Source organism: Nuphar pumila, chromosome 5, assembly GCF_984573655.1.
Source record: "Nuphar pumila chromosome 5, dmNupPumi1.hap1.1, whole genome shotgun sequence".
NCBI lineage: Eukaryota > Viridiplantae > Streptophyta > Magnoliopsida > Nymphaeales > Nymphaeaceae > Nuphar > Nuphar pumila.
The window spans coordinates 40,941,118-40,960,189 of record NC_143253.1 but is presented as its reverse complement, the minus strand read 5'-3'; the positions used below and the strand labels follow the sequence as shown (position 1 = coordinate 40,960,189).

At 38.4% G+C, this 19,072-nt stretch overlaps 1 protein-coding gene across 2 annotated transcripts in view; it reads right to left on the bottom strand.

Annotated features, from left to right (window-relative positions):
• Positions 1-1,661: 1,661 nt before the first annotated feature.
• The window catches only part of LOC149837434 (alpha/beta-Hydrolases superfamily protein), a 33,057-nt gene continuing 15,646 nt past the window's right edge, over positions 1,662-19,072 (bottom strand). For both annotated transcript variants that reach the window (XM_090006038.1, XM_090006039.1), the window contains exons 8-12: positions 14,071-14,141; positions 4,211-4,286; positions 2,409-2,552; positions 2,076-2,260; positions 1,662-1,909 (exon numbers count right to left, since the gene is read on the bottom strand). In XM_090006038.1, coding sequence (XP_089862164.1) covers positions 2,221-2,260; positions 2,409-2,552; positions 4,211-4,286; positions 14,071-14,141 — 331 coding nt within the window. In that variant the 3' untranslated portion in view covers positions 1,662-1,909; positions 2,076-2,220. The remainder of the gene's footprint in view (positions 1,910-2,075; positions 2,261-2,408; positions 2,553-4,210; positions 4,287-14,070; positions 14,142-19,072) is intronic.

Genomic DNA, 19,072 nt, shown 5'->3' with positions numbered 1-19,072 from the left:
AATGACAAGGATCGCGAAACCGCGTCCTTGAGTTAAATGTGTACTCATATAAATATATATATATATATATATATATATAATGGTCCATTTTTAGTTAATTGAACTTAATTCAATTGTGCAAGTTTTTCATGCAATCTTTCCCTACCTTTGGGAGTTGCAAGCTTGTTGGCGTCTGCGGGTGTAAGCGATGGACAACTCTGGTCGTGAAGCGCGAGCGGGATCTGTCGCACGAGCTGCAAAAGTGACGATCTTAGCAAGCTAACACCAAAAATAGAAGGTCAGGAGCATTGTCGTCGTCCTGACGTAAGGGAAGCAGAGATATTGTGCCCTTGTGCACTTGTTATAAGTGCAAGAAGCAGGGGCAAGGGCTGCGAGCCCCTGCTGTCAGCGAGAAACAAGGAGGCAGGGGGCTGCACCCCTGCTTGAAGAAGACAACGAGGGAGGTTTCGCCCTGCCTGCCAAGAGAGCAAAGAGGCGAGGCCCTTCCCTACAAGCCACTAAGGGGGGGGGGGGGGGGGGGGGGCAGGGGCCTTCACCCCCTGTCTGTCGAACATGCACAAAGGCAGGGGCTTGGCCCCTGCCTGAAGAAATGCGAACAGGCAGGGGGCGAAGGCAACGCTTGATGCCAGAGAAAAGCGAGGCGAGGGGGCTTTCCCCTACCTGCCAAAAAACAGCAAAGGCAGGGGCGATGCCCCTGCCTAACGAGAGAAGAGGCACAGGGAGGGTTCGACCCCCTCCCCTGCCGTAACAGGGAGCAGGGAGGGGGCTCGACCCCTCCCCTGCTGTAACAGTGAGCAGGGAGGGGGCTCGACCCCTCCCCCTGTAGTAATCCACAGGAAGGGGGTTCAGCCCCTCCATTGCTGTAACAGGGAGCAGGGTGGGGGCTCGGCCCCTCTCCTGCAATACAAGGGTGCAGGGAGGGGCTCAACCCCCTCCCCTGCCGCAAGAGAGCAGGGAGGGGCTCGACCCCTCCCCTGCTAAAAGTGGGCACAGAGAGGGGGTTTGACCCCTCCCGTGACCCCACGAGGAGTAAAGAGCAGGGAGGGAGGCTCGACTCCTCCCCTCACCTCCCAATAGTGGCACAAGGAGGGAGGGCTCGGCCCCTCCCTTACCAAACACGTCACAGGGAGGGGCTCGGAGAGCCCCTCCCTCGCTGAAAAAGTAGCAGAGGGGGCTTTGCCCCTCCCCTGTGATTTAGGGCAGCAGTGAGGTGGCTCGACCCCCTCCCTGCGCAACGGAAAGGTGAGGGAGAAAGAGAGGGGATCGGGGAAGATACGAAAGAGCAAAGAGGGGAAAGGAGCGTACCTGAGGAGGCTGCCAGAGAGGAGCTCACCGGAGAAAGGAAGTCGTCGGAAGGAGGGGGGTCGCCGATGGGGGTGCTCGGCAACCCAAAGGTCGGCAAGGGATGGTCGATCGAGAGAGAGAGAGAATAGAGGGGGGGGAAGGAGGTTTTGAGAGACCTCCTTGCCTTTGTCGCTGCGTGCTTTTATTAGCATGCAGCCGACTAAGCCCATGAACGGATCCGGGTCGGGTCCGACCCAGGTCCAAATTTAAAAACTTTTTCTTAGGTTTTACACTTAATCCCTATAAGGATAACAATGCATTATACTACCATCAATGCTTAAGAGATGACAATACAAATAATTATAGTACAAAGCTGCTTTCACTAAAGAGATTAGATGCAAATATGCAGCACTCAATGAAACAGGACCTTTCCATACTAAAATGGAATTGTAACACTTTCAATTCAATCAACCCTTCCTAGTATGAAATTGAAGACACGGTAGTGCTCAGAAGTTTAAATCAGTGCATAGGACTTGCACTTTGTATAGCTTACACTGGCTAAAAGAGACAACTCAATCTTACAAAGAAGCTGTTCCAACTATTGGATTATTCCTGCACCGTTTATCTGCAAAGCACAAGGACACCGGTCATATCAGTTTCAGATATACCAACTTTCCAGCCTCGTTGAGAAAAAGTCTCTTTCATTCAACCATGCAACAACATACACCACAATGGAGCTCAGGAATCAGGAACAAGAAAATAATTTTCATGCTATCAGGAACAAAAAATACCTTGGAGATCATTTTGTTGGAGCAGGTTAACAAAAATGGCCTAAATATGCATCCTTCTTAGAACAGCATTGCTCAGAACGAAATACTCATCTTAAATACGGATGAACTCTGAGGATATGAATTTCCTGGCTACTTCCTTGTGGGGTTACAGAAATGCTTTTAAAGCATCAACAACTTTCTCAGGCCTATGAATGCCTCATGACAGCATACATTAGTTAGACAGGAAAAGCACAAACAGAAAGTGACGCAAAACACTAGGACAAAATAAAGTTCTGAACCAAAACAAACTATATCAAGTTTAAACCAGAAATATAGGAAAAGCAAAGGTGTTACCAGTCCTCCTGGGGCATATGTCCAGCTCCTTCTATTAGCTTAAGCTTTACAACGGAAGGGTTTCCTTTTTTAAATTCTTCAGCTTCTGATTGAGCTAAATATTTATCTGATATCCCCCATGCCAGCAGCACTGGCTTAGTCCATCTGCACATGGTGATTGTTTCATTCAGATGCATAAAGGTTCATGTCATTGTCTCCAATAAATGTGGCAGCAATATAACAGCAAGGAAAATCAACATCTTGGAAAGGTCATTTATATTTACATGAAAAATGGAACCACAGCTAAATGAATCTGAAAAATGAAAAGGAAGGGAAAGGGACCAAGGAAAACAAGAATATTCTTTGACATAATATCCTTAACACATCTGAAGCAATATACTAAAAGAATTCAGCAGTTAGCATATATGAACAGTTTTGGGGCATTAGCCTACGTGCTTGATGGACCTTCAGGTATCCTGCCTAGGATGAGCCTCCAGCCTGGGCCCAGATCTTTAAGCAATCAGGCTGGCTCAAGACAGTATACTCACTGGGTTCTCCATTTTGGGCAGTGAACTATGACCAGGGAGCCAGCGTACTGAATGTGGCTGAATAATCTTTAGTGTAAATGCCTATCCCAGCAACCTTGGGCCTTCACGACCCACAACCTAGTGAACCCAGTGGCTGCCAGAGTGCTGTTTTTTTTAGAATAATTTTTGTGCACCTGACCTATAAACATTTAACCAGATTTTGTTTCCAGTTTTATGTTTCCCTGCCTAATAACACTTTCGTCAAATTGATCATGGTAAAAAATCAAGCTGCAATTGTTAGCCAAATCAAATAACAAGAATTCCATCCCCTCTATGTCCACTTTGGTACTTTGTTCTTTTCAAACCAGTGAATACAATAGTTCTACCTTAGTACTTCTGTCCTGCACCTGCCCTTGAGGCTGTCAAAGGGTCAATATCCAACCATCAAAGTGCACCCAAACCCACCCAGATAGCATGTAGTGGACTTCGGGTTATGTTGGTTCATGATTCAAAGTGTTTCAAATATTTTTTTACTTAATACATATAAAATACTCAGGTTGGAATGTATATCCAACAAAAATCATAGCTCCAACCAAACCTCTACACTATTCGGGTTGGGTTCAGGATGACTTGAATGCTATTCAGGTCTGGACTTTTACACCCATACCCAGAAATCTGGGTTCAGTTTATGTCAGATGCCCAACAAAGATCTGACTCGTTCATAGTAATGCCTTCCCTAACATGTCTCTTAAAGCTAGATAGAAGGTTTAACATTTCAGAGGAGAGGAACAAAAAGGTACAGCCGGCCATAGGTGACAGTTTATATCCCTCTAATAGATGGATGTTGACTTACATGGGTAATTTGAACTGGGTTACTAGAGGTAAGAAGAAAGCATACATAAACTAGAAAAGAGAGGCTTTCAAATGTTATTAGGAGACGAGATAGAAGGTTAAGTTTGAAAAGACACAATCCCAATCAGGTAAATTTCAATGGAGCCAAATTCTGGGTTTTGGGCCCGAAAAAGGGCATTCTGCACTAGGATGAAAGCGTAAAGATATATAGCTCATAATTCTTGAAGCCTACAGCAAACACCTAGAAAGAAAAATGTCGAAATAAGGAAGTCTTTCTGAGATTTAATGTTTTTAAATTAAGAGATCATGGCATTAGCAGAAGAAGGTTGAATAAAGCTATAAAACTTCTGGCATTTATGAATCATGAGCCAAAAAGATGCCCCATGTGAGGCGGAAAAGAAATGCAGTAACTTGACAGATAATTTTTCTAAATTTCAGACTCACCTTTCGGATGAAAAACCATTAGCTATTCGGCTTGCCAGATCCTTAAAATCAGCTTTTCTTGCTGCCTCGAGCAAAGCTGAGATCACAAAAATAAGAAACATTGAACAACATCAGAAGTAAATCGATAAAGTGGGATCCAAATTAAATTACATTGTCTCTCATAATCATGCAAAACAAAAAAGGTAAAAATTTCAATTGATGTGGTAGCTTTAAATGTAAGTGTAATGACTTGTTCCAGCATTGGTATGATGCTAGTACTATACAACTCAATGGCATGAAGCAACCAGGTACTTGAGCCCAAACTCATGGCAAGAAGGTATGTAGTCAAAACCGCTGGTCGGTCCCTAGTCGGCAAACCCTTAAAGACTGGTCAAAGACTAGGCGTGACAAGTTAGACACGTTGGTACCTCAATTAAAAAAATAAAAAATACAAAAATTTATAAATAAATTAGTAAAATTAATCACAAACATGTATGCAGCATAAAATTAATCAACAAAGAATTCAAAATATATTAGCAGAATATATTAACAAAAAGATCAGAATATACTAACAGAGAATTTCAGAACATATTAATAGAATATATATATATATATATCACAAAAACATGATATATATACATATATATATATAAACATAAAAATCAGAATATATTAACAGAATATATATATATATTAACATAATATATATATATATATATATTAATATAATATATATATGTATAAATATATATACCATAGTCATAGATATCAGAAATATTTTCAAAATATCATGATATTATCATTGTATTTTCAGCGAACATTATTATAGGTAAAATATCGCGATATTTTGAAAATATCTCCAATTTGTTTATATAACGATATTCTCGTGATAATATCATGGTATAATCAATTATTTCTATTGCTTTTATTTATTTTCTACAACTTAAATATGTTTTTCTTCTTTCTTTTATTATATATGTATTTTATTGTCTACATGATATTTTCTTATTTTTGTTTCTTTTAGAATTTTTTAATTTTTTTAAGCCATGAGATTTATCACCAACCCTATAATATCGTGAGAAATAGCCTCACCAAGATATAGCCGATACCAATATTTGTGACCATCATCATCATTAAACCTTGTCCCAACTACGAGCCATGTTTCTTCATTCCTGTCTATTTAAAGCTAAAACTTCAATCACTATACAATATTTCATATCACCTTTAACTGCCTCCTTCCAAGTCGTCATTGGTCTTCAGCTTTTCCTAACTCCTACTTGTACCATGTCAATCTTTCTCACAAGCGCCGTGAGAGGCCTTCGTGCAACATGTCCAAACCATCTTAAACGACATTCACTTATTTTATCCTTTATTGGACTGACTCCTAGGCGCATTCTAATATATTTATTTTCAATTTTATCCTTTCTTGTAACCCCGAACATCCATCTTAACATATGCATCTCTGCAATATGCACGTTGTCTTCTTGTCGTTTTTTCGTCGCCCAACATTTAGCTCCATATAATAGTGTTGGTCTTATAGCAGTCTTGTAAAAACGTCCTTTCAGTCATAGAGATACTCTTTTATCACATAGCACACTACTAACTTATCTCCACTTAACCCAACTGGCATTGACCTGATTAGTGATATCTTCTTCAAATCTCCCATTTGGTTGTAATATCGAATGGGAGATTTGAAGAAGATATCACTAATCAGGTCAATGCATGGTTGAATGAAGGACACATTGATGGCACTTTGATTATCACATAAGAGAAGGGATCGAGAGACCGATTCTCCTAACTCTGTCAAAGGTGCCTAATCCATGTAGCCTCAGCAGTGTCGGCTGCCATTGATCTATATTTGGTCTCTATACTTGTTCTGGCAATTGTCTTTTGTTTTCTACTACTCCAGGATACCAGATTCATCCCAACAAAAATGCAATAGCCTGATACTGACCTGTGTTCATCTGGAACTCCCACCCAGTCGGCATCAGTGTAAACAATGAGCTCATGTGCATTCTGCCCATTCATCTTCTTTCTATACAGAAGACCATCCCTGATGGTTCCCTTCAAATACCGAAGTATTCGTTTAACGATCTGCCCCACATGTGGCTCATGCATGAACTGGGATACTTGATTAACTGAGTAAACAATATCAGGTCGAGTGAAAGTGAAATATTGCAACATCCTGACTATGTTGCGATACTTTGTAGGATCCTCATATAGATCTCCAACTTGGGAACTGAGTTTCTGGTGAAGAACACTGGGAGTTCCTAAAGGTTTGCACTCTTTCATACATGCCTTGCTGATAATGTCGATGGTGTACTTATGTTGGGTGAGAGTCATTCCTTCAGTGGTGCTGTCAACTTCAACTCTAAGGAAGTATCGCAGTTTCCCAAGATCCTTCATTTTGAATCTCTGATTCAAGAGCTGCTTGACCTCCTTAATATGATCCATGGAGTTACCTGTGATGATAATATCATCTACATATATCAATAACAGAGTAACTATATCTTGGCTCTTGAATATAAACAGAGAGTGGTCAAGAAGAGATCGACTAAAGTCATACTTTTGTATTTTAAGAGAGAAACTATCAAACCAAGAACGGGATGCCTACTTCAACCCATATATCTCTCTTCTTAATTTGCACAGGTATTTTGTAGGATCTCCTTCTGCATATCCAATGGGTTACTCTATGTACACTTTCTTTTTTAGATCTCCATGTAGAAAAGCATTTTTGACATCAAGTTGACTAAGAATCCATTGTTGTTCAATAGCTAAGAATAATATGACTCTGATTGTTCCTATTTTCACAACTGGAGTGAAGGTCTCATCATAATCAAGTCCTTGCTCTTATGTAAAACCCTTTGCAACAAGTCTCACCTTGTACCGTTCGATAGATCCATTTGGTTTGTACTTTAGTTTGTACACCCACTTCGACCCAACTACATTTCTATCAGGTGGTCTAGGAATAACATACCAAGTACCATATTTATAAAGGGCTTCCATTTCTTTATTCATCGCTTCAATCCATCTTCTAGAACTTGCTGCTTGATAAAATGTTGTGGGCTCATCTTCCTTGCCCAAAGAAGTTAGAAAGAGTTGAAAATCCAGCAAAAAATTTTCATAACTGACCCATCTTTCAGATGACGAGAGCGAGTGGATCTTCTAACATCGAAGGTTAGGGCAAAAGTAGGTGTATCCATCTCCTGATTAAAATAGAGGGCGCCTCTCTTCCTCATCGAGTATAAACGAGGCCTTTATACCTTTCTGGTTTCAAGGGTGGTTATATACTCTCCTGTGAAGTCAACCTGTCAACAAGCATAGTCCCCTATCCCTTTTAGCACAATTTGAAGAACAAATATCATTAGTACTAGAGAAAAACTCACAATTCAACCAGGGGTGATAGACCTCAACTCTGGAATTTAATTCAGAAGTGATAGGTTGATGATCGAAGTTTAGTTCATCAAAGACAACATTTCTTGATATCTTGATGTGTTTACTCGTAGGATCATAACACCTGTATCCCTTATAGTCATTCGCATATCCCACAAACCTGCACTTTAAGGCCTTGTCCTGAAACTTATGCCTCATTGAACTGTCAATATGAACATAACATATACAACCAAACATGCGCAAATCATGATAGTTGGGATGAACTCCAAACAGGGAAAAATAAGGAGATTTGTTCTCCAAAATAGTCATGGGCAATCGATTTATCACATGAACTGCTGAAAGAAAAACTTCTACCCACAGAGTAATGGGAAGATTACTATCATGCATCATACTCATTGCACTCTCAACAATATGGCGATGCTTCCTTTCAGCAATCACATTCTGTTGAAGTATATGAGGGCGAGACACCTTTCTACTTCTTCCATTACTTAGGAGAAAAGTAATAAAGTCACTTGAAGAGAACTCACCTACTTTATCACATTGGAAGCATAGAATTGATTCTTGACAAAGGAGTAAAAATTTTAGAACAACTTGAAAGTCTCAGACTTGTATTTCATAAAGAAAATTTAGGTGTAGCGAGAATAACTATCAACAAATATAAGATAATATATAATTTCAGATACAGAGGCAACTGGGGCAGGCCCCCAAACATCAGAACAGATAATCTCAAAAGGTCTTGAAGCTCTTTTATTATAGAATGAAAAGGTAGAACATGACTCTTATATAAAAGACAGCTAGAACATTTTTTGTCATCGACATTTAGCCCTAAACTAGACTTGGAAATGAAATTATCTGAGACAAGCTTCTCAATGAAATAACTACTGCAATGACCTAAACGATCATGCCAAAGATTTAACTTATTACATTCAAAGACACTAAAAATACATTTAGGAATCACCGAAGACGATGATAAGGAGAGCTTCAAGTTGGGATCAACAGGGTGAACACGAGTAGAAGGATCTTTTTAGAAAACATACATATTGCCCTGTCATTTTCCTTCAGTGAATGTCTCCCTCGTGCAAAGGTCCTTGACATGAACAAAATGAGTAAATTCAACTAAAGTATTGATATCATCAACAAGCTTAGAAACAGAAACAATATTTTTCTTGATGTTAGGAGCATAAAGAACTTTTGAAAGACTCTGAGAGGACTTTGGCATAGGAATAACAGAGTTTCTAATGTGAAAAATAGAATGATGAGATCCATCTCCACTAACTATGCTATTTCTACCAACGTAACGAACAAGATTTAGGAGCTTACCAGCATCACCAATAACATGAGTCGCTACTCCGGAGTCAACATACCAAGTATCCTAATCATTCTGTTTCAGATTTAATCCTGTCAAAGTTGACACCAACAACTCCTTTACTTCTCCACTGGCCTTTGAACTATCAGTTTGTCTCTTAACTTCTGTTTGTGTTGATTTTCCTTTATTTTGAGAATTGAGCGAGCAGTTAGCCTTGATGTGCCCCTTTTTATTACACAGGAAACAAGTAGGAATTGGCCTTTGTCGCTATGAGTTGAGAGGTATGTTGGGCGTAGGTTCCACGGCCTCCTTGCCCATTTCTTCCTTGTCCTCTCCTCCGAAAATCATAACTTTTTCGTCCTTATCCATAGGCTACCCCTGTGGCAAGAACATCTTCTGTGCACGTGTGATTCTTCAGAGAACCCTTTCAAGGTCATCTCATATTGTAATAGTTTTGCACGCAGATCTTCAAATCTGGATAGATCAGGTAAACATAATAAAGAAGTAACAATCATGTGGTAGTCACGCCCCAACCCACTCCGAGTTTGTTGTACCATGTCTTTATCACTCATGGCACAACCCATAACTGCTAGTTGATCTGTAACGATCTTCATTTTGTTCAAGTACTCCATGATAGTCATGAAGACCCTTCTCAACATCTGAAATTCTCTTTTAAGAAACATCACCTTGGCCTGAGAAACCTGTGAATATATATGAATTAATCTATCCCACAGCTGCATAGCTGAACAGTCATCTGGAATTGCCACAAGCACCTCTTGTGACAATATAGAAGTGACATAAGCAACCAATGCCTGGTCCCTTTTCATCCAGGTTACATACTCTGGGTTTCTGATATACACTGTGGTAGATGCTCCTTTACTATCCTTTTCTTCGCGTGATATAAACTCTGAAGGGACCAAAATAGATCCATCTAGATGTCTAGAAAGATACTGACTCCTTATGAAATGAACGATCTACCTCTTCCAAGTCAAGAAATTAGAATTATTCAACTTTTCAGACACAAATTGACTAAGAAAGCTTGAAGAAAGGCTAGACTGGGAAGGGAACGAGTCCATGTTTCAAAAGGAAGAATATGTCCAGCACACAACCCGACGATAACTTAAGAAATCAATATATCAAAAGGAAACCTTTAGTCTCAAAAAGAATTCTGCTACCGTTTTTTTTTTTGCAGGGATAGACTTTAATATTTTCCTTTTACAGAGTGCAAGCAGTCATGCAGACTACTGAATATAGACAGAAATTTAGTTTCCTTTGTAAAAAAAACTTATATTGGGCTGCGTGAAGGGCAGTGGACGATAGGGAAGGAAGCAGAGATCTGAGACAAGAAAGGAAGCAGAGATCTGAGACAAGAAAGGAAGCACAGATCTAGTAATGGTTCAAATCAGATATTGAGTTCTGATCAGATCTGATTATTGTCCATATCTAATTAGAATAACCGGTCCTTCCTTTTGTTTGTTTAAAGATTGAAATGGAAGGAAGATGAGACTTGGAATAAAATCATATCTGATTAACTCTTTTGATCAAATCTGGTTTGATTCAGATCTGATCAGGATGAGTAATATGAAAATAGAGAAAATAGAAAACGCAAACAGATTTGTCTCTGATCAGCTCGTTTGATTCAGATCTAATCACGGTGGGCAATATGAAGATAGAGAAATATAAAATGCAATCAGATTTGCCTCTGATCAGATCTGATCAAGAAAGAAACGATGAGATTAAGGAGAAATAGAAGACATGATCAAATCTGCCTCTGATCAGATCTGATCAAGAAAGAAACAATGAGATAGAGGAGCGATTGCGTGTATCAAAAAAATGACCAAAAAAGAAGAATCAATTCTTGACTTGCGAGACTAGAAGATCTCTCTAGTCATACCTTTTGGAAGCAATCCAAGATCCAGTTCTAGCATGGCTCTAATACCATGTTAGAATTTATGACATCTAGAGTTCTATCATACGAGAAGAATGGAAGACGCAGAGAGAGAGTGAGCTGCTGGAGAAACCCATGATTCCCAATGTAGGAATCAGCATACACTATTCTCATTATATGTTTTGTCTAACACAAAGTTTAGGGTACTAAAATACCCTTTTACAACATAAATAAATTACAAACATGCCATTAATAAAGTGTGTCAGCCCTGTATAAATTAAAACATAATAAGACACGAACACAGGTTTGGATCCAGACCCGATTTGGACTCAAATACATATAGACATCTTTTCAGACAGAACCTTTCTAATATATATGTATTATATTTACATCCAATATATATATGTATGCTTTTAACTCAAGGATGTAGTTTTGCATATTCTTGTCTCATTTAAATTACGTTATTTACTTTATTGTCACGTTGTAATGTGCATAGGATCTTTCGTTACACAATTTACTTAGTCAGATGTACAGTTTCGTACACCGAGCCTTACGCAATTTACTTAGCTCGATGTATGGTTTTGTACACCGGGCCTTGCTTGTGGAATTTACTTAACCTGATGTACACTTTCGTGCACTGAGACTTGCTTATACAATTTGTTTAGCCCGATGTGTGGTTTCACACACCGCGCCCTGTTTTACGCTATTTACTTTGTCATCTCACTATCGTGTGCATAGGCTTCTGCTTTAATATATATATATATATATATATATATATATATATATATATATATATATATATATATATATATATATATACATATATAAAATCATACAGGGTACACAGTTTTACGTACTCTTGTTCTATTTCAATTACGTGCACATCTATTTAGAGTACGCAGTTTTGCGTACTCCTGCTTGCTTTATATTACATTAGTACTGACTTATTTAAAGACGCAGATTTGTGCATCCTTGCTGAAACTTAATTTTAAAAAAATCTACATGTGAGATTTTAAGCTCACATGCTCTGATGTCTCGAAAAATAAAACAATTGTTTTACGTTCGCATATTCGCGATATTCGACATTCATATGCATCGCTTATCCTACATATAAAACAAGGCTCCTATGCTAGCATGCATCAATGTTGTCGCGTCTGGGCTTATCAAACAACTCCTTATCATTGGGGTGTTCTTCAAAATACCTTTTCAACCTGGTTCAAACCTTAAAATAAGTCGAGATTGGCATGACTCAGAAATTCGCAATTGAGTTTTCTCTTTGAACCAACATAACGAAAAAGCTTCGACTACGTGGCCTTTGATGCTATGTAAGTTAGGTCCTTTTCTGTATCTGGAATAAATCAAATATTTCCCAACCTAAGGCACGAGATATCGTGATTTTTAATGTTGTGTTTGGATTTCTTTCTGAGAAACCAATATCTTTTTCATCGTTGTAATACTATCAGATATGCATGACATGCTAGTATGATAATGAATAGACTGAAGGTTTATGATAACCTTGTAGTGCGACAATGCATCATATTATACGAAATCACATAAACATAGATGATCGCCTTCATAAGCAAGATGTTCGATTTGGTTTAAAAGACCAGAGCATATTGAATGGGTTGTCAGATAAAATAAGACCTGACATACCCATTTATCCTTTGGTTCTGTCAAAAAAGAAGATAAGAGGTACAAACTCTGATGGACAAGTTGTTGACAACTATGATCTTCGAGTGGTAATGATTCGGCGTCTCTGGTCATCGAAGGTAGGGGACTAGGCTACTAAATATTATCCTAGGTAGTAGATCCCACTGACTTCTGCAGAAGTTCGGATGCATCCCTTATTTACTAGTGGCCTTTGGGGAATTCTCTCTTGATCTTTATACCGTCCCCTTTGAATGTATGGAGATACAAACCTAAATCGTTGAAAGGGATGTTTGCATGTAATCTGCCCAAGGTTCATTGACTTGTTCTTTTCAAACATTGTTTCCGTTGAACTATCATTTTTAATTCTGAAAAATGATTGATTGTAAAGTTTTAAATTTTTCCTAAAATTTACAAGTTCGAGATTTTGCGGCGTTACAGTTTTTCCTACAACTAGGCCAGTTAGGTGCCTAGTCGCCACTTTTTACTACATAGACAAGAAGAGGTAGCAAATAATTGATAGAACATAAAGCTCGCTAAGGATCAGAAAATCTTTTATCTTTCCAATCTGACACTTTTTAATACTTTTCAAGTCACAAGTGAGCAGCCCCTCTTGTGATTTGAACCCATAACATTTGGTTAACATGAAACAGGCTTGCTGTTTGACCATCATGGTTTCTGTATGAAACATGTATTGACATTAAAATACTGATTTTGGTTGCAATATCTTCAGCAGCATGGCAATGTCTTAAGCGATGGTATTTGGTACAAGGATGTTTGAGAGAAACTTGGGGTTTTGAGGACTAACTTGGAGGGATTTGCTTTTTCTTTTGCAAATCCCTCCCAAATAGGAGATTTGGGAATTTCCTTTTTCAGAGCCTGTCTTTTTTCCAAGGCCCAACAGCCTCCAAAGGTCCCCAACTTCCTTAGGCATCAATGCATTACATGGCACAAAAACATCAGGCCATACTTATTTTGATTTTGATTTTTGTTAGATCCTTTTTCTGGTACCCCGGTGCAGTCAAAGAAGTGCAAATAATACTTCTAAAGTAGAAAAAGAAAACAGAAAACATACAGTCCCAGATGCACATATATAAGCAATGAAACAGCATGCTACCAAACAGCAATGAGTACTCCAAATCCAAATGTAATGTCATTTCTGTATAACAAATGGTACAAATACTAGAAAATATAAAGCTAAATTGAAGATAAAACAAAAAAAAAAGACGTCAAGAGCAGATATAAGTTTCACAGACAGAGAAAAGAGCAATTAATACAAAGAAGAATTGTTAAAGATGACAAAAGGCTTCCATACATGGAAATGCCAAACAACATAAGCATGGAAAAAGATAAACCCACAAACTAAACACCAGAATCTTCATTTCAAGAGGTTACTAGATAAGTGTAACCTACCACTGGCATGTGACCCTCATGCATGTAGTCTAGCTAAAAGCTTGAGCATTAGCAACAAAAATACATGGAGTTTCTTGATGATGATATGAGATTTTTTCCCTTTTCTTTTGTCTATATCCATGGACCATATTTTTTCACAGCTTCTAAAATCACTTTTTTGAAAAATGCCACTTTCATGTCAGCATCTAAGAGGATAAACCATGAAGAGTTATGTAAGAAAGGGCTAGTACAAACCAAATCCAGGCCCACCGCTTGATAAATAAGGTAAGCGATATACATCAGCTTTTTCCAACTTTAGCACATAGCTGTCAAAAGAGATGATGATCAATCAGCTGAAGGTATTCAACACCCAAACATTGGAATGTGTATTCCATGTCTAAGCATTTGTATGGCTGAAACACATAAAGAACACATGCTTATATTATATGGTAATCAATTACCATTTATCAAAACACCCCCAAGAAAAACATGTTGAAGTTATCAATCACCAGCAATGCCCAAAAATAGAAGAGCAAACACCAGAAACAGCAGGATCTTCAGAAGAGCAAAAGTATGGGAAAGTTTTAGGCAGTAGAAACAATATTCAAGTCAATATGTATTTATCTTTAAGTTAACTCTATGTAAACCAAATCCTCACACACACACACACATATATATATATAGGAAAATGGAAACCTACAAAATGGGCACGGTGCTAAATGAAACATGCTATTGGATTTCCGGTGTTTTTTTTGAAATTCTGACCGTACAGATGTGATCTATATGCTTGTTTTTATAGGAATCACTTCTTGGAGCATTTGATTCTGATGCATGGATAAGTTTTCATAAGGTTTCAAAAATCAACATCCCACAATTTTCATAAATTTTCGAGGTTCCAAATACCATTTTTTCCATCCAAAATGCATGATCCAAGTGTCTATTTTTAGTAAATCAATCATGCTGAACACAGCTATGGGGTCAGAATTTCGAAAAAAACACCAGAAATCCAATAGCATGTATCATTTAGCACCGTGCTCATTTTGTAGGTTTCCATTTCATAAATAAATATATATATATAGTAGCCCGTAACAGTGGATTAGAAAATCATCCACTGTCGGGTCGGATGCTCACCCACTGCTGATCACGGGCGCGATCAGTGGTGGGCGCCTGTTGAGCCAAAAAAGAGGCTTTAGCGGTGGTCAAGGACTACTGCTAAAAACCCAAAAATCGCACAGATTAACGTCAGGCACGCGTCCTACATTTTCCGGTCCACTGTTACATGTTTTCCTATATATATATATATATATATATATATATAGGATTGTGACAGTATCTGTACTCCAAAGGTGTCACTAAAATAATGAACCTAGAATTAAAATTTAGCATGATTCTTCTTTTTCAGGGATTTCCATAAGTATTAAATTTTCAGCAAAGACACACCTAACATGGTCATGCTCAATAAAAATGAAATATTAACTTTCACTTCGGGATGTGAGCCCCTTGTTAGGAGAGAAGAAAATGAAGAAAAGAGAGAGGAAAGTATTGCTGCAACCAAAAGGATAACATCACATATTCTCTATTATATTGAAGAACAATTAATGAAGTACAAAAATACCCTTGCACATTTAATACATATTAGACATGCCTTTTATAAAATATTAGACCAAAATGCCCCTGGGATGTCTAATTACTTCACGGCATTATCCCTAAGAGGCTAAGAGAGAAGGGGACACACATGTGTTGATCGTAAAACCTACAAAATTTATCTGTCAACATTCCTTATTCTTTTTCTTTTCTTAAAGCATCACTTGCGAAAAAGGGAAAAAAATGCAATTCCCAAGATTAACGAAAGAAAATATGGTTTTACCAGTTAATATATAATGAAATGTGAATGATGATTAGCTTAGTGAAGGGGCATGATATGTTCAACAGTGTAAACAGAAACTCGGCACATCTAGGAAATATTGAATTTAATGACTAAATAAGATCACCACCTGCACCAACTTGCCCCACACCCTAAATTTATACATCACAGCAAAAAGGCCTTTTTGTAGAAATTGTATAATCACCAAAACAGAAGATAAACAGAAAGTCGAAGAAATCCCGACCCAATACTTTACCAAGTAAAATATTGTGTGCTGTCCTTAAAAACCTATGTCACATAGGTGTGGATGCGGATGCGGGTGTGGCACCTTAAAAAAACTTGGGTGCGGGGGTGCGGGAGGGTATATATATATATATATATATATATATGGGGATGTGGTTATATAAGGGGAAGGGGTAGCCCATAACTCCATCCCCTTCTATTATGTAAACCCCCATCTCCCTTTTATTATAAAAAGGGATGGGGTTACCCTTTTATTATAAAGGGGAAGGGGGTACCTCGTGACCCCATCCCTCTTTTATTAGCCATCCCCACTACCTCTCTCTCTCTCTCTCTCTCCATGAAAGAGAACAAGGAGGAGAAGACAAAGACGAAGAAGATGGAGGAGCCAAGGAGGACCCAGCCCCACCATCTCTCTCTCTCTCTCTCTCTCTCTCTCTCTCTCTCTCTCTCTCTCTCTCTCTCTCTCTCTCCACATGAGGGAGAACAAGGAGGAGAAGACGAAGATGAAGGAGGACCCCAGCCCTCTTTTGTAATGCCCCCAAAATCCAGGACTTGTAACTTTTTACGAAAAGTTTGAAAGCTTTGAAATTGATCATTTTTCAGAGTTTAAAAATAGCAGTTCAACGAAAAAATGGTGTTTGAAATAGCAAGTCAATGGACCTTTGGCGCATTACTTGAGAAACCTTTCCTTTATACAACGGATTTGAAACTTTGTACATTCAAAACTAAATAGATTAAAAAGAAATGCAGTTTTAATAATTTAGAGTTTATACAAAAGAGATTTTCAAGAAAACCCTTATGCAAAATTACAGAAATATCCTCAGAAGCGAAATGTCAGGGAAAGAGTATCATCTTGATCTCATTACGTCATCGTGCCATCGGATGTTATACTGACCTAATCATCACCTGTACCTATAAGATGGGTCAGTTTCATGAAAAACTGGTAGGTGCACAAGTATGACGATATAAAACAAATTTGGTATATCATTTAATTCATACAAGATACGCAATTCAACAAGTAATGTGAACATATCTAGCTTATGCATTTAATTCAAACATAATACGCAATTCAACAAGTAATGTGAACATGATAACTTTATTTCGATATTAGTTATCATGCAGGTACGCACAGGCGCGAAACATAAAAACAACTGAAATTAATTTGGGGGTTTATTATGCCATGTATTTTCGATACCCCAAATAGCTAGCTGAGGCCACTCCTAAAGAAACGACCAGTGACCGAGAGAGAATTCCCCAAAAGCATACGTAGCAAGGGATGCATCCAACTTTTGTAGAAGTTTATGGAATCTACCACCTAGGATAATTTTTTATAGTCTCTCCTAACTCTGATAACTAGGGACACCGAGTCATTTGCTCGAGGGGTGGTTGTTAACAACCTGTCCGTTAGAGTTTTTATACCATCTTATCCTCTCTTTTGACGAAAAATAGTGGAGCGAATGGGTACGTCAGGTTTTATTTAACTGAAGACTCATTCTATATGCTCTGGTCTTTCAAACCAGTTCGAGCATCTTGCCTGTGAAGGCGATCATCACCATTATGTGATTTCCATAATGTGTCATTTGCACGCTTCAAGATTACTCGAACCTCTCATCCAATCATCATAGTACTAACATACAGTGTCTGTCTAAAAGTACAAATATGATGAGAGGAGTATTGGTTTCTCAAAAGAAACCCCAACTTCATTGTTTCATAAAAGAAACGATACAACTATATTATTTAGTTTGACATGATCTAGTCTTTGAAAACACTCGTATATCCTTGTGCAACTTGCACGATACGAGGTCGCCATGGATCTCTCATCCATTTATCGTAGTATCGGCATGTTGTGTATGTCTTGCGATACTGTCTGCGATAAACGGGGTATGGGTTTCTCAGCAGAACCCCGCACAAGCATATGCTCATGCCCCCAACCGAGGTTATCCGAGTCATATCAGAAACTCAAACCGAAGTTGTAAAACATTTCTCCCAAAATGCGCTGACTCGGGAAAGCTTAGTTGCAATTTCGCAACCTATAACGTGCAGACTTTGCTTTGCAAAACTACGTATTTGGAAAGTTGGATTCTAGCAAGGAATCCCTTTTCTTTAAAACTCTAGCGCCCATACATAACCCGCGTCTTTTGACAAAGAGCAAGTAGAAGAAAAATGATACAAATAGGATACGTTCTTGCGTGTCCCACTAGGTTGTAAAAATAAATACATATATTACAATGTAACCATTTTAGTTTAGTTTGACATGAATTGGTCTTTCAAAATATTTTTATATCATTGTGCACTTTACACGATACGAGATCGTCACAAATATCCCATCCATCCAATCATCGTAGTACTAACATGTCGTGCATGTTAGATAGTACCGCTATAACGAGAGGGGTATAAGTTTCTCAGAAAGAAACCCCAACTCTATTTAGAAAATCTCAACGTCCCATACCCTTGGCCGGAGATATCTGAGTCATTATCAAATATCAAAATGAATGACCGTACGTAACTCTTAGGGTTACGCGGGGTTAAGGGAAAGACTTGGTTGCGAATGTGCAACCGCCAAAAGCTTGATTTTTGCTTTTCAAAACAACGGATATGTCAAATATTTAAAACTTGCATGAAATTCCTTTTTTAAAAGACTAAGCAAGCATGCGCAAATCTGCGTCTTTAAGAGTAAGCATAAGCCAATGCACATTTTAGCGCGGCGGCAAAGTAATTGACATAAAGCGAGACTCGATATGTAAAACCACACAATGAGCTAAATAAACTGTGTAAGCAATGCACGATGTACGAAACCGTACATCGACCAAATAAACTGCGTAAGCAATGCACGATATATGAAACCGTACATCAGCCAAATAAACTGTGTAAGCAATGCACGATATACGAAATCGTACATCGGCCAAATAAACTGTATAAACAATAGCCTGTGCACGTAATAGCACGGCGGCAAAGTAAATGACAAAGTGATACTCAATGTGTGAAACCGCACATCGAGCTAAATAAATTGCGTAAGTAGTGCACGAGGTATAAAACCATACCTTGGCTAAATAAATGCGTAAGCAATAGCCTGTGCACGTAATAGCACGACAGCAAAATAAATGACAAAAAAGGAAAGGGGACAAGGATCACAAAACTGCATCCTTGAAT